This window comes from Delphinapterus leucas, chromosome 16 (assembly GCF_059928025.1).
Source record: "Delphinapterus leucas isolate spDelLeu-1000000601 "Yukka" chromosome 16, BTC_Dleu_Yukka2, whole genome shotgun sequence".
Taxonomy (NCBI): domain Eukaryota; kingdom Metazoa; phylum Chordata; class Mammalia; order Artiodactyla; family Monodontidae; genus Delphinapterus; species Delphinapterus leucas.
The window spans coordinates 27,760,229-27,774,027 of NC_143144.1; the positions used below are offsets into that span (position 1 = coordinate 27,760,229).

General features: G+C 35.6%; 1 protein-coding gene across 3 annotated transcripts in view; it reads left to right on the forward strand.

Annotated features, from left to right (window-relative positions):
- The window catches only part of FAM149B1 (family with sequence similarity 149 member B1), a 63,230-nt gene that overhangs the window by 20,396 nt on the left and 29,035 nt on the right, over positions 1-13,799 (forward strand). For all 3 annotated transcript variants that reach the window (XM_022590859.3, XM_089897664.1, XM_022590860.3), the window contains exons 4-5: positions 7,158-7,300; positions 8,090-8,206. In XM_022590859.3, the coding sequence (XP_022446567.1) occupies positions 7,158-7,300; positions 8,090-8,206 (260 nt within the window). The remainder of the gene's footprint in view (positions 1-7,157; positions 7,301-8,089; positions 8,207-13,799) is intronic.

Sequence of the window (13,799 nt, forward strand, 5' to 3'; positions counted from 1 at the left end):
CCTGACAAAGACAATATAATAAAAGAAAATTATGAGATGGGACTTCTAAATAGTGTGGCAGAGTGAGTAGCTTGACAAATCTTCCCCAAAAGCAACAATAAACTGGATATAATTGTCTAAAGCAATCATTTCAGGATTCTGAAAATTGACTAAAGGTACACAGCAAATGGAGTAGCAGTTATTCATGAAAATCAATAGAACTTTGAGTTAGGAACAATAAGAGTCTGTTCAACTTTAAAGGGACAAACTGTGAAAACTAGCAGCTTCACCACCAGAGAGGGCTCAATAGATTTGGAATGGAACTTGGATGAACTCTTAAGTTCAACAGCATTGTCAACAACAGTAGCACATTCGGTAGCATATGAACAAGGAAAAACAGTGGCTCAGATAGTCTGAGGTTTCAATACTAGCTGGGGCAAAAAATGGATTGGCAGACTATCCAGAAATTTATTAAGGAGGTCTGGGAAATAAGTCATAGGAGGCCCTAATAAACTCTCCACATATCCATGCAGGAGAGACCAGAGGGGGCCCAAACTATGCACACACGAATGGCTGACTATGAGTCAGCACACAAATGCAAAGGAGATGAGAGGGCACAGAAATTAAGAGCCAAGGCAGCCATAAAAACTGTTTGAATTTGAACACAAAGTAAACTTTAAGACATAAAATACTACTAGAAACAAAAGGACATCTCCATAATGATAAAAAGGCCAATTCTTTAGGAAAATAAAGTAGTTATAAATGTATACACATCTAACAACGAAGCCTTAAAGCATATGAAGCAAACTACAGAATTTAAAAGAGAAATGGGAAACATAACAGTTGTAGCTGGAGACTTCAATACCCCACTCTCAATACTTGATAGAACAACTAAACGGAAGATCAGCAAGGATATTGAAGACTTGAACGGTGCTATCAACCAACTTGACCTAATTGATTCTATCCAATGACAGCAGAATATATAATCTTCAAGCATACAAAAAACAAGTCTCATAAATCTAAAAGGATTGAAATTGTACTAGGTATGTTCTCCAATGTTGGAATTAAGTTAGAAATCAACAATGGATATAAATTTGGGATATCCCCAAGTATTTGAAAATTAAACACTGTTCTTCTAAATAACTGATGGGTTAAAGAACAATCTACAAGGGAAGTTAGCAAATATTTTCAATTGAATGAAAATGGAAAAGCAGAATATCAAAATTTATAAGACATAACTAAAGTGGTGCTTAGAGGGAAACTTACAGCTTTAAATACCTATAGAAAAAGAAATCAAGCTTATAGACACAGAGCAGATTGGTGATGACGGAGGTGGGGTTGCGGGGTTGGGTGAAATGGGTGAAGCATGTCAAAAGGTACAAACTTCCAGTTATAAAATAAATAAATCATGGGGATGTAATGTACAGCATGGTGACTATAGTTAATAATACTGTATGACATATTTGAGAGTTGCTAAGAGAAAAGATCTTAAAAATTCTCATCATAAGGAAAAAACTTCTGTAACTATGTATGGTGATGTGCTATGGAGATCAATTGACCAAATATACAAATATTGAATCATTATGTTATATACCTGAAACTAACATAATGTTGTATGTCAATTATACCTCAACAGAACAAAAGTGCCTACAGAAAAATGGAGCATACTGAATCAATAACATAAGCTTCCACCTTAAGAAACTAAAATAGACCAAATTAAATCCAAAGCAAGCAGAAGGAAGGAAATAAAATAATACAGATGAGAGTAGAAATTAATGAAACAGGAAACAGAAAAACAATAGAGAAACTCAATAAAGTCAGAGTTCTTTGAAGAGTCAACAAAATTGATAAGTCTTTAGCTACTTTGACCAAGAAAAAAGACGACATAAATGAACAAGATTAGAAATAAAAGTGAGGACATAACTGTTGACCTTACAGAAAGTAAAAGGACTAGGGAAATATAATGAGCAGCTTCATGTCAAGAAATTAGATAACTTAGATATAACAGGTAAATTTCTAGGAAGACACAATTACCAAACTGACTCAAAAAGACATTAAAAATCCATACAGATATATATTAATTAAAGAAATTAAATAAGTAATTTAAAATCTTCCTACAAAGAAAAGCCCAGGCACAGATGGCTTTACTGGTAAATTCTACCAAATATTCAAAGAATAAATAATAACCATCTTTCATAAACCCTTTCAGAAAATAGAGGAAGAGACACTTCCCAACTCATTCAGTGAAGCTAATATTACCCTGATACCAAAGCCAGACAAAGACACCAGAAGAAAAGAATTCTGTATGTAAAAAATTCTCAGGAATTCACAAAATGAACAAACAGAACTGCTTAGCACTAATACATGAGTTTAACAAGGCCACAAGATACAAGGTCAGTATAAAAACGTCAACTGTATTTCTATATATGCTTAAATATTTAAAGAAGAAATAATACCAATCTTTCAGAAAAGAGGGAATGGTTCCTAAATCATCCTATGAGGCCATCCTATAACACCAAAGTCAGACAAAGGCATCACATGAAGAGAAAACTACAAATTAATATTCCTCTTGAAATTATACAAAAAACTTTAAATTATTAGCAAACCTAATCTAGCAACATAAAGGGATTATTTACCCTGAGTGAGATTTATCCACGAATGCACAGCTGGTTCAACATCAGAAAATTAAATTAATACATTATAGTAATGTGAAAAACTGACATGATTATCTCAATAGACACTTTGAAAAAGCATATGATAAAATCCAACACCCACTCATGATAAAAACTCTCACAAAACTAGAAAATAAAAGGGAACTTCATCAACCTGACAAAAGGCACCTAAAGCTAATAGTGTATGTAATGGGAAAAGACTGAATATTTTCCTCTTCAGATCAGAACAAGATAAAGATGTCCATTCTTGCCACCTTTATTCAGCATTGTATTGGAGGTTCTAGTCAGTGCAATAGACCAAAATAAGGAAGTAAAAGCCATCCACAGTGGAAAGGAATAAGTTAAACTATCTTCATTCACAGATGACATGATGTAGAAAATCCTAAAACTTTCCCTCTGCCCCCACCCCAACTCCATCTACTAGAACTAAGAAATGAGTTCAGGATGGTCACAGTATATCAGATCAATTTACAAAAATCAATTGTAAATGTGGTATATTTATGTAATGTAATATTATTCAGCTATAAAAAGGAAAGAAATACTAATACATGCTACACTATGGATGAACCTTGAAAACATGCAAAGTAAAAGAAGCCAGATACAAAAGGCCACATGTTACATGGTTTCATACATATGAAATATCCAGAGGAGCAAATCTATAGAGACAGAAAGTAGATCAGTAGTGGGTAGGGGCTGGGCAGAGAGAGGAATGGAGAGTGATGGCTAATGGAGCCAGGGTTTCTTTTGGGGTGAAAATGTTCTAGAATTAGATAGTTGTGATGGTTGCACAACTGTGCATATGCTACAAACCACTGGGAATACACTAAAACCACTAAATTTTACACTTTAAAAGGATGAATTTCATCATATGGGAATTGTATCTAAATTTTTAAAACCTATTGTATTTCTACACATTAGTAATGTATAATCTGAAAGTGAAAATTAAAAATAAATTCAATTCACAAAGAACAAAAAATTGTTAGGGATAAACTTAATGAAAGGAGAACAAGACTTATACACTGAAAAATTTAAAACATTGCTGAGAAAAATGAAATATAAACAAATAAGAGACATTCCATGTTCATGGATTGGACGACTAAATACTGAGATGGCATTTCTCCCCAAATTGATCTATATATCCAATGCATTCCCTATTCAAATCCCATCAGGCTTTTTGTAGAAACTGATAAGCTGATCCATATTGACATGGAATTGCAAAAGACCCAGATTAGTCAAAACAATTTTGAAAAAGAAGACATGGACTTCCCTGGTGGTGCAGTGGTTAAGAATCCGCCTGCCAACGCAGGGGACACGGGTTCGAGCCCTGGTCTGGGAAGATCCCACATGCCGCAGAGCAACTAAGCCCGTGCGCCACAACTACTGAGCCCGCGAGCCACAACTGCTGAAGCCCGCGTGCCTAGAGCCCATGCTCTGAAACAAGAGAAGCCACCACAATGAGAAGCCCGCACACCACAATGAAGAGTAGCCCCTGCTCGCCACAACTAGAGAAAGCCTGCACACAGCAACAAAGACCCAACTCAGCCAAAAATAAATAATAAAGTAAATTAATTAATTTAAAAAAGAAGACAGAGGACTTACTCTATCACATTTCAAACTTAATGGTACAGTAATCAAAACAGTATGGTAATGGCATAAGGATAGGCCTATAATTCAATGGCACAGAACAGAGAATCTAGAAATAAACTCATATTTATGGTCAATTGACTTTTGGTGATGACAATTCAACAGGGAAAGGATATTTTTTCCAATAAATGTTGCTGGGACAATTGGATATCCATATGCAAATTGGATGAATTCAGACCCTTACCTTACATCATACAGAAAACTTACTCAAATTAATTATAAACTTAAATGTAAGTGCAAAAACTGGCATTCTATTTTTTTTAATTATTTATTTTTGGCTGCGTTGGGTCTTTGTTGCTGCGCGTGGGCTTTCTTTTTTAGTTGCGGTGAGCGGGGGCTACTCTTCATTGCCGTGCGCGGGCCTCTCATTGCGGTGGCCTCTCTCGCCGCGGAGCACCGGCTCTAGGCGCGTGGGCTCTAGAGCGCAGACTCAGTAGTTGTGGCGCAGGGGCCTAGCTGCTCTGCAGCATGTAGGATCTTCCCGAACCAGGGCTCGAACCCGTGTCCCCTGCATTGGCAGGCGGATTCCTAACTATTGCGCCACCAGGGAAGCCTTTGTCATTCTTTTAGAAGAAAATGTATGAGAAAACCTGCAAGACTCTGGATTAGGCAACGAATTCATAGATATGACACAACAAAAGCACAAGCCTAAAAAAATGGATAAATTTGACTCCATCAAAATTAAAATCTTTTGTGTTCCCAAATACACTATCAAGAAAATGAAAGAACAAGCCACGGACTGGGAGAGAATATTTGCAATACATATATCTGACAAAGGACTTGTATCCAAAGCTTAAAACTCCATATGAAGGAGATAAATAGACCAGATGAAAAAAAATGAGCAAAAAGCTTGGACACTCTGTAAAAGAAAACATATGAATGGCCAAGTAGCATATAGAAAGATGCTCAATATCATTATCATCAAGGAAATGCAAATTTAAAACGGTCATGATACACACTCACTAAAATAGCTAAAACTAAAAAGACTGACAATACCTAGTATTAGCCAGGATGTGGAGCATATTTAATGCTCACACATTTCTTGTGGGAGTGCTAACCTGTACATTTATTCTGTGATATAGTTTTAGTAGTTTATTTTAACATTAAACATCCACTCATTATAAGACCAGTAATTCTACTGCTAGGTATTTATCTGAGAGAAATAAAAATATATGTCCAGAAAAAGATTTGTGCATGAATGTTCATATATTTACTTATAATAAAAAATATTGTAAATAATGCAAATGTCCCTCAACAGGAGAATGGATAAACAAATCGTGGCATATTCTTACAACGCAATACTATGTAGTGAATGTAATGTAATGAATACTAACACATGCAACAACATCGGTGAACCTCAAAAACATTCTGCTGAAAAACATTCCACCTCTCTCACTGAATCTGTCATCAAGTTTTGTGTATTTTATCCTCACAATGTATCTCATGTCTTTTTTTCTCCTTTTCTTTTTTCTTTTTAAAAATTGAGATATAATTGACATATAACATTGCATTACTTTTAGGTATACAGAGTAATAATTTGATATATGTATATAATGCAAAACACAAAATGTACATCCTGCATGATCCTGGTTATATGAAGTTCTGTAACAGACAAAACTAATTTATAGTGCTATAAATCAGATCAATGGTTTCATGACATGGAGAACAGGAAACTTCAGTTGCACAGGGGTATGAGGGAACATTCTGGGGTATCAGAAATGTTCTTCTACATCTGGAAAACAATGGTGGTTACTTGGGTGAATACCTTTGTCAAATGTCATTGTGCTGTAGATACCTGAAATGTTATTGTATGTAAACTATTCCTCAATAAGGTTTATTAAACTTTTAAAATACTCAAAGAGTTAAGGGATAAGATAGCATCCATTAAAATTATTGGAGGTTTTAAAACAAAGCAGGTAGAGATTTTAATTTAAGAAAAGACAGATATGAAAATTCAGTTTAAAATCTTAGACATGAATAGCATTTGAAATATCTGAGTAGATAACTGGACATAACTACTATATGTAAACTGGACCCAGTGAAACAGAATAGTAGTGAATTGAATGAGAGAACTAAGAAAATCACCTAGGGGCTTCCCTGGTGGCACAGTGGTTGAGAGTCCGCCTGCCGATGCAGGGGACATGGGTTCGTGCCCTGGTCCGGGAAGATCCCACATGCCGCGGAGCGGCTGGGCCCGTGAGCCATGGCCGCTGAGCCTGCGCGTCCGGAGCCTGTGCTCTGCAACGGGAGAGGCTACAACAGTGAGACGCCCGCGTACCGCAAAAAGAAAAAAAAGGTGTAACTTTTCTTCCACCAGAATGTAAAAGGGCACATAAAAACAGATGAAGTAGAGAGTAAGCAGAGAATCAGATAACATGATCAGATTCACATTTTATAGCCATCCTTTTGGCTGCTGCAAAAGGATAAATTATAGGGCAAAGATTTAATGTAAACTGTCAGGTGAAAAATGCAGACTACAAAGTAATATATATATGGGATTGACTGTCTACCTTATGCTCTAAAAATAATACTGGAACCAAGCAACTATAATAAAATTAACAATCATTATCTTTGAGTGGTAGAATTACTGGTAATTTTTATCTTTCTTTATACTTTTCTGAATTTTTTTGATGAAGAAAATGTTACTTTAAAAACGTAGATATTTCCACAAATTTTCTTTAAATAGGATTTAGGGAGGCCATCTGAATATTGTAAGATCCCCAAACTCACTAACTTAACTTTTCTTTCACACAAATGGACTAAATATTGAAAATAAAACAGAATCTGATTGCTTTCAACCTTTATGATTATTAACAGAGATTGAAGCTCATCTAAATATTTTGGGGTGATAATTTCTTTTAGGAACTTGATCAAAATGCCACTGCAAAAGTCCACGCAATGTTCACAGCCATTGACGAGCTCTTGTATGAGCAGAAGTTGAGTGTACATATTAAAAGTCTACAAGAAGAGTGCCAACAGTGGACATGTAGCTTTCCTCACCTCAGGTATTGGAGCCCTTGTATATTCATGGCTAATACTAAAATTTGAAGAGCAGATTTCCAAGAAAGCTTGTATTCTGAAATCTCTATGGGCATGGATTTATATAAATGAGGCAATGTGGTATAAAGCCTCAGATGACAGAAAACTCATGTTGATGGAAGTTTCTTGGAGTTTTCATAACTACCAATATATTGTCCTAATCAAGTAAAAACAACTTCTATACCAGTAACTGTGATCTGTGTAGTACTGTGGCTGTCCAAACAGCCTTTCTTTTGAACAAGAGGGTCAGAAAATGTATTTGATTACACTGTTGTCTATAAGTAAATTCTTATGCATGTATACTTGAAAGCAAACATAGGCTATTAGGAAGCTTTCCTTAGAAACCGCATTAGTGCACTTACTACACATACTTAAAATTTATAAAGCTTCATGTTCTTAAGAATATAATTCAGTTGTCACTAATTTGGCCTGGCTTTCACCCACTTTGGCAAATTTAATGAAGATTGCTATAGGGGATGGAGGGAAAATTACAAATGTTTGCCCAGTTCCCTTGGATTTTTTTCAGTGGGGTGGAAAAGCTTTATCCTTTCTATCTCCATTGTATAGGAGAGAGATATACCTTTAAAAAGGCTCTAGATTCACATTTCTCTCAAGAATCATTCTAAATCAGTAACGGACTAGGTATGTACTAGATTTCTATGTAGAGCCATCAAATTTGTTCCAAAAATACCTACATTTTGTATGTATGCCAGGTGAAGGTGCTTAATTATCTCTTTATGTTCTTCACTTTGAAGGATTCTGGGTAGGCAGATAATCACTCCAAGTGAAGGTTATGGACTGTATCCTAGATCCCCTTCTGCTGTTTCAGCTTCACATGAGGCAACACTGTCTCAAGAAAGAGATTCTACTATGTAAGTATTCTAATATGTAAGTACTTATGTATTCTAATGTGCAAGTATTATATTCTACCAGTTATACTAAGGGATTAAAATACTTCTTCCTATTTATTGGTATTTAGTAAAGCACAGCAAATTCTGTAAGATTGACCATAGTCTTTATGCATATTAGAATTTTGTTACTTAGTTTTTTGTTCAAAAGTAAGACATTCTCTAGGATTTAAGGGTTATTCAGATTCATATATATCTACGTCTATCTATAAATCTAGGCACTTCCCTCTTGGAATAAATGTGTAGATAGACTGGTTTAAAGAAATTCAGGGATCTAAGAAACAGACTTTAAAATTTTTTTGAAAAAAATTTTGAAAAGTCATTTTCTTAAACATATAATACTAATTAAAACTTAATTTCTTTATGGAAGTTAAACTGGTATTAGTTTATCAGCTTAAAATGGGTAATTAGTATACTAGCTAAAATGGCTAATTCTTTAACACCTCAAACTCTTTATTTTTATTTTTACTTTTTAAAAATATTGGGAATTCCCCGGTGGTCCAGTGGATAAGACTCTGTGCTCCCAATACAGGGGGCCTGGGTTCAATCCCTGGTTGGGGAACTAGATCCTGCATGCATGCTGCAACTAAGAGTCCGCATGCCGCAACTAAGAAGCCTGCATGCCGCAACTAAAGATCCCATGTGCCACAACTAAGACCCACCACAGCCAAATAAATAAATAAGTAAATAAATAAATTCCTTTACTTTTTCCTAAGACTGTAATTTTACTTATACTGATACCTTCTGAGAGTTGTAGTAATACTTTCTTTTGATGCCTTTTTGGGCTTGTAGTAATTTCATCAGACCACAAAGTAAAACATTATTGTCTTAGGCCAGTTAAGGTTATGGGATCTGGGTTATCAACTAACTGATTTTTGGTCAGAGAATGGGATTTGTTTACTTCTTTCAAAGTGATTTAAGCTCAAGCTTCTGGTCACTAGGCTGAGCTTTCTTTCTAAATTTAAACCTCATGTATTACATCAATAAGCCTTTTTAAGTTTACTCCTTTTATATAAAGGTCAGACTTTTACAAACTAATGTCTACCACAGAAATGATGTATCCTTTAATTCTCACTGACCAAAATTACATAACTTATGTCCTGCTATTAAGATATATTTACCTGATCTATTAGTATAAACTTTATATATGCCTTATTATTTTATAACTATAAACAGCAGTTCCATTTAGAGATTCCAAAGAAATAAGGAACAAATCTGAGCAGTTAGCTCCTCCTTTTTTAGGACATCTGGCTAAATCATCATTCTGCAACTTAGTACAGGCAACCTTTCTTTCCTTTTTACTTGCTACCACCACTGCTGCTTGGTGCTTCTTATTTTTCGTTCTGCTTTTCTGGATTATTTGACTTACAGTTTTCAATAATTACCTTTCTTTACTATACAGATGAAACAATTACCTATCTATACTTTATATACAGACATATATTTAAATGAAACAAGTTATTCAGCTATATTAGCATGTCACTACTTATTGAAAATAATAACAAATTAAATATAATCCATATTTATTTTCATATCACTACCACTTTGTCCATACTTGATATTTTCTATCTTGAGTACCATTAATGAACTCATTGCGTTTCAAAATATTTATATATTTGGGCTTCCCTGGTGGCGCAGTGGTTGAGAGTCCGCCTGCCGATGCAGGAGACGTTGGTTCGTGCCCCGGTCCGGGAGGATCCCACATGCCGCGGAGCGGCTAGGCCCGTGAGCCATGGCCGCTGAGCCTGCGCGTCCGGAGCCTGTGCTCCGCAACGGGAGAGGCCACAGCAGTGAGAGGCCCGCGTACCGCAAAAAAAAAAAAAAAAAAAAAAAAAATTTATATATTTTAATTAACCATAATTATTATTGATGCTCAGATTGTTACAACTTGGCCATGTCAAGCTAGTTCCTTTGTTTTTGTCTTGAATGTATCCTTGTTTTCTGGTTACAATAGGATGCTCCAGGCCCATCCTGGAAAAAAATTGTTTCTTCCTTTAAGGCATGGTATCAGCTGAAATTCAAGGAAATCTAATTCCTTTGAGAGGCTACTAGTATTTGAGAACAAAATTTGGATAGTGAGGGTATGTAAGCTGGTGATGATGCTGCAGTTCTGCCACTTTTTCTAATAAGTGGTGTGAAAAAATGTGTCAAGAATTCATTTTGATATTTTTCAGTTTAACAAATCAGTTTTCCATAAAATATGAGGTTGATCATCTACTTTCTACAAAAATAACATTTCAAATTGTATCCATTCTTGCCTCTCCACATTACATCAGATTCTCCTTTTAAAGTTCAGCATTAATCCTTTCTGTCCCCACTTAAAAATCTTCAATAGCTTCCCAGTGAATTTAAGATACAAATCTAAAATTATAGCATAAGCTGGCCCCAGCCTACATCTCTACCTTTATCTTCTGTCACTCTCTCTCTCATTCATTAATCCTCCCACACTGGATTTCTTTCAAATCTCAAATGTACTAAACAAGGTATTCGGTCCAGCTTCCATTCTTGAGGAGTTCTTGGGCCAGAGGAGAGTAGTATAATAAACAACACAAAAATACAGTCTCTTCCTTTTTGTATCTCTAACACCTCACACAATGCGTAGAACATGGTTAGCATCAACTTATTTTTTTTTTACTAAATCATATTTATATGAAAACAAACTCCATGAAAATGAATTAATTGATATTATGGTTGCAAAACAATGTTATCAATCAAAACAAATTAGTGTCTAGGTCAAAATGGAATTCCAGGAACTTTATAACAATAGAAGATGGTGGCAGCATAAGGAGAAAACACAGGCCAGAAAAGGACCATGAAGAAGATGAGTCTGAGGACATTTCCATTTGAAAAGAAACTATGCAGTCATCTGCTTCAAGTTAGCTTAAGGGGCTTACCTACCCTTACTTTAAATACATACCTCAACAAAAATTAACTATAATATCTAATAAGTTGCTAAAGTATATGACTATATGCAGAATTATAACCCTTAAAAAATCATTAAAGAATGGAGAGCTCAGAAATAAACCTCTGCGTTTATGAGTAAATAATTTTAAGCAAGGGCGCCAAGACTACACAATGTGGAAAGGACAGTCTCTTCAACAAATGGTGCTGGGGAAAGAATGCAAAAGAATGAAGTGGGACCCTTATACCATATACAGAAATTAACTCAAAATGGATTTTATAGACCTAAATGGAAGACCTAAAACTATTAAAACTCCTAGAATAAAACACAGGGGAAAAGCTTCAGGATATTGGATTTGGCAATGATTTATTGGATAGAACACCAAAAGCTTAGGCAACAAAAAGCAAAAGTAGACAGATGGGACTACATCAAACTCAGAATTTTCTGTGCGTCAACAGAAACAATCATCAGAGTGAAAAGGCAGCTTATGGCATGGGGGAGAATATTTGCAAATTGCATGTCTGATAAGGAGCTAATATCTAGAATATATGAGGAACTTCTACAATTCAACAACAACAACAAAAATAACCCAATTAAAAAATGGACAAAGGGGGGCTTCCCTGGTGGCACAGTGGTTAAGAATCTGCCTGCCAATGCAGGGGACACGTGCTGTGGAGCAACTAAGCCCGTGCGCCACAACTACTGAGCCTGCGCTCTAGAGCCCGCGAGCCACAACTACTGAGCCTACATGCTACAACTACTGAGGCTCGTGCGCCTAGAGCCTGTGTTCTGCAACAAGAGAAGCCACTGCAATGAGAAGCCCATGCACCGCCACGAAGAGTAGCCCCGGCTCGCCACAACTAGAGAAAGCCTGTGCACAGAACAAAGACCCAACGCAACCAAAAATAAATAAATAAAATACAATTAAAAAAAAGAAAATGTGGTATATACATACGATGGAATATTATAGAAGGAAATCCTGTCACATGCTACAATAGGGATGAACCTCAAAGATATTATGCTAAGTGAAATAAGCTCATCACAAAAGGACAAATACAATATGATTCCAGCCATCTTTAGTATCTAAAGTAGTCAAATCATAGAAACAGAAAGTACAAGCGGAGCTGCCAAAGGGAGGGGAGGAAGGGGAAGGGGCAATGAGTGTTTAATGGATATCAGAGTTTCAGTTTTGCAATATAAGAAAGTTCAAGAGATCTGTTGAACAATAATGTGAACATACTTAACACTGTTGAACTGTATGGTTTTAAATGCTTATGATGGTGTATTTAATCTTACATTGTTCACCACAGTTTTTAAAAAATCATTAAAGTGACATGGTATGGTTTCTCCTAAGCCCACCTCCCTCATGTCACTCATTACAAATTATAGCTTTTGCTTTCATTTTCTTTGATTTTTTTTTTTTTTTTTTACAACTGTCCTAAATGCAAGAGCCCAGTCAAGCTAATTACAAATCAGACTTTTTCAGACATAAAGAGCTTTCTGAAGCTCTCCAAAACCATGGAGATGTTCTCTTTAAGTTTTTCTACTGTTAGGGCCGTCCACAATCATATTTTCTTTCCTAGTGTACTAAGTTATATTTTCTTCCTTTTGGCATCATGAGATCACAACTTCATGTAACTTTCCTCTATTTTGATCATCTCTAGAGGTCCACTGGAAGATAAGTTTGGTCTGAAATGGAGTTGAGAGTGGTTAGTTGTACTTTTCAGATCCTAGTCAGGAAGGAGAGAGCTCTTGGCCACTTGTTCCTCCTAGCCAACCTGGAGGGCCTTGCAGTGATCACCTCCATGAAGGCCGCAGAATTCTGCCTCCTAAGGCCTACACCTGAGGGGTGGCTCCAAATTAAACTCTTTGTTTAAATAAGAAACCCAGCAAAGTCATTTTATCCTCCATGCATGTGGGAGAAGAATAAAGTGGCAATGATTTCTTTCCGCTCACAAGAAAACAGATCTGAACTTAAATATTACTATCAGGGCAATACATTATTAGATAAGACCACTGTTATATTTTTAGTAAGTAAGAGAATTAACAAACATTTTAGAAGTTAAAGTTTATTTTCCAGACATGGTAATCTCTGAAGTCTGATGATTTAAAAGATCCTTTTGTTAGAAACAACATTTGCAAAGACAGCTTTATGATGTAGAATACTATCTGTTCTTTGCTGCAGCTTTAGGGGAAATGGGAACACTTTTCCTTCTCATCTAACTGAAAATTTTTTTAACTGACAAAAAGGCCTATACTTCGTTAGAAAAGCCTATTTTTTTTTTCAGAGCAAGTAATTCCATTAGTTACCACTGACTAAAAAATGATTGGTTAATAATACAAATGGAACGATACAGTAGCACAATAACATAAGGAATGCTGGGAGTGCAGTGTTTGACATGGGTTTGACAGCTTTTAATTTTGTCATGTTGTCATGTTGAAAAAAAATACTAACACCACTGTTTTATAAAAGAAATGACATATTAACACAAAAAAGCATGTCTCAAAATAAGGACAGTCCTTTTCAAGAAAGGGCATTTTGTAGTCTTACTGAGCATTGTTCTTATTTTGCTTATTTTTGATGTGGATCTGTAAAAATTTTGTCATGGATTGCCATAAATCTATTGACTAGATTTTGGGTATCACTGTTTTAGA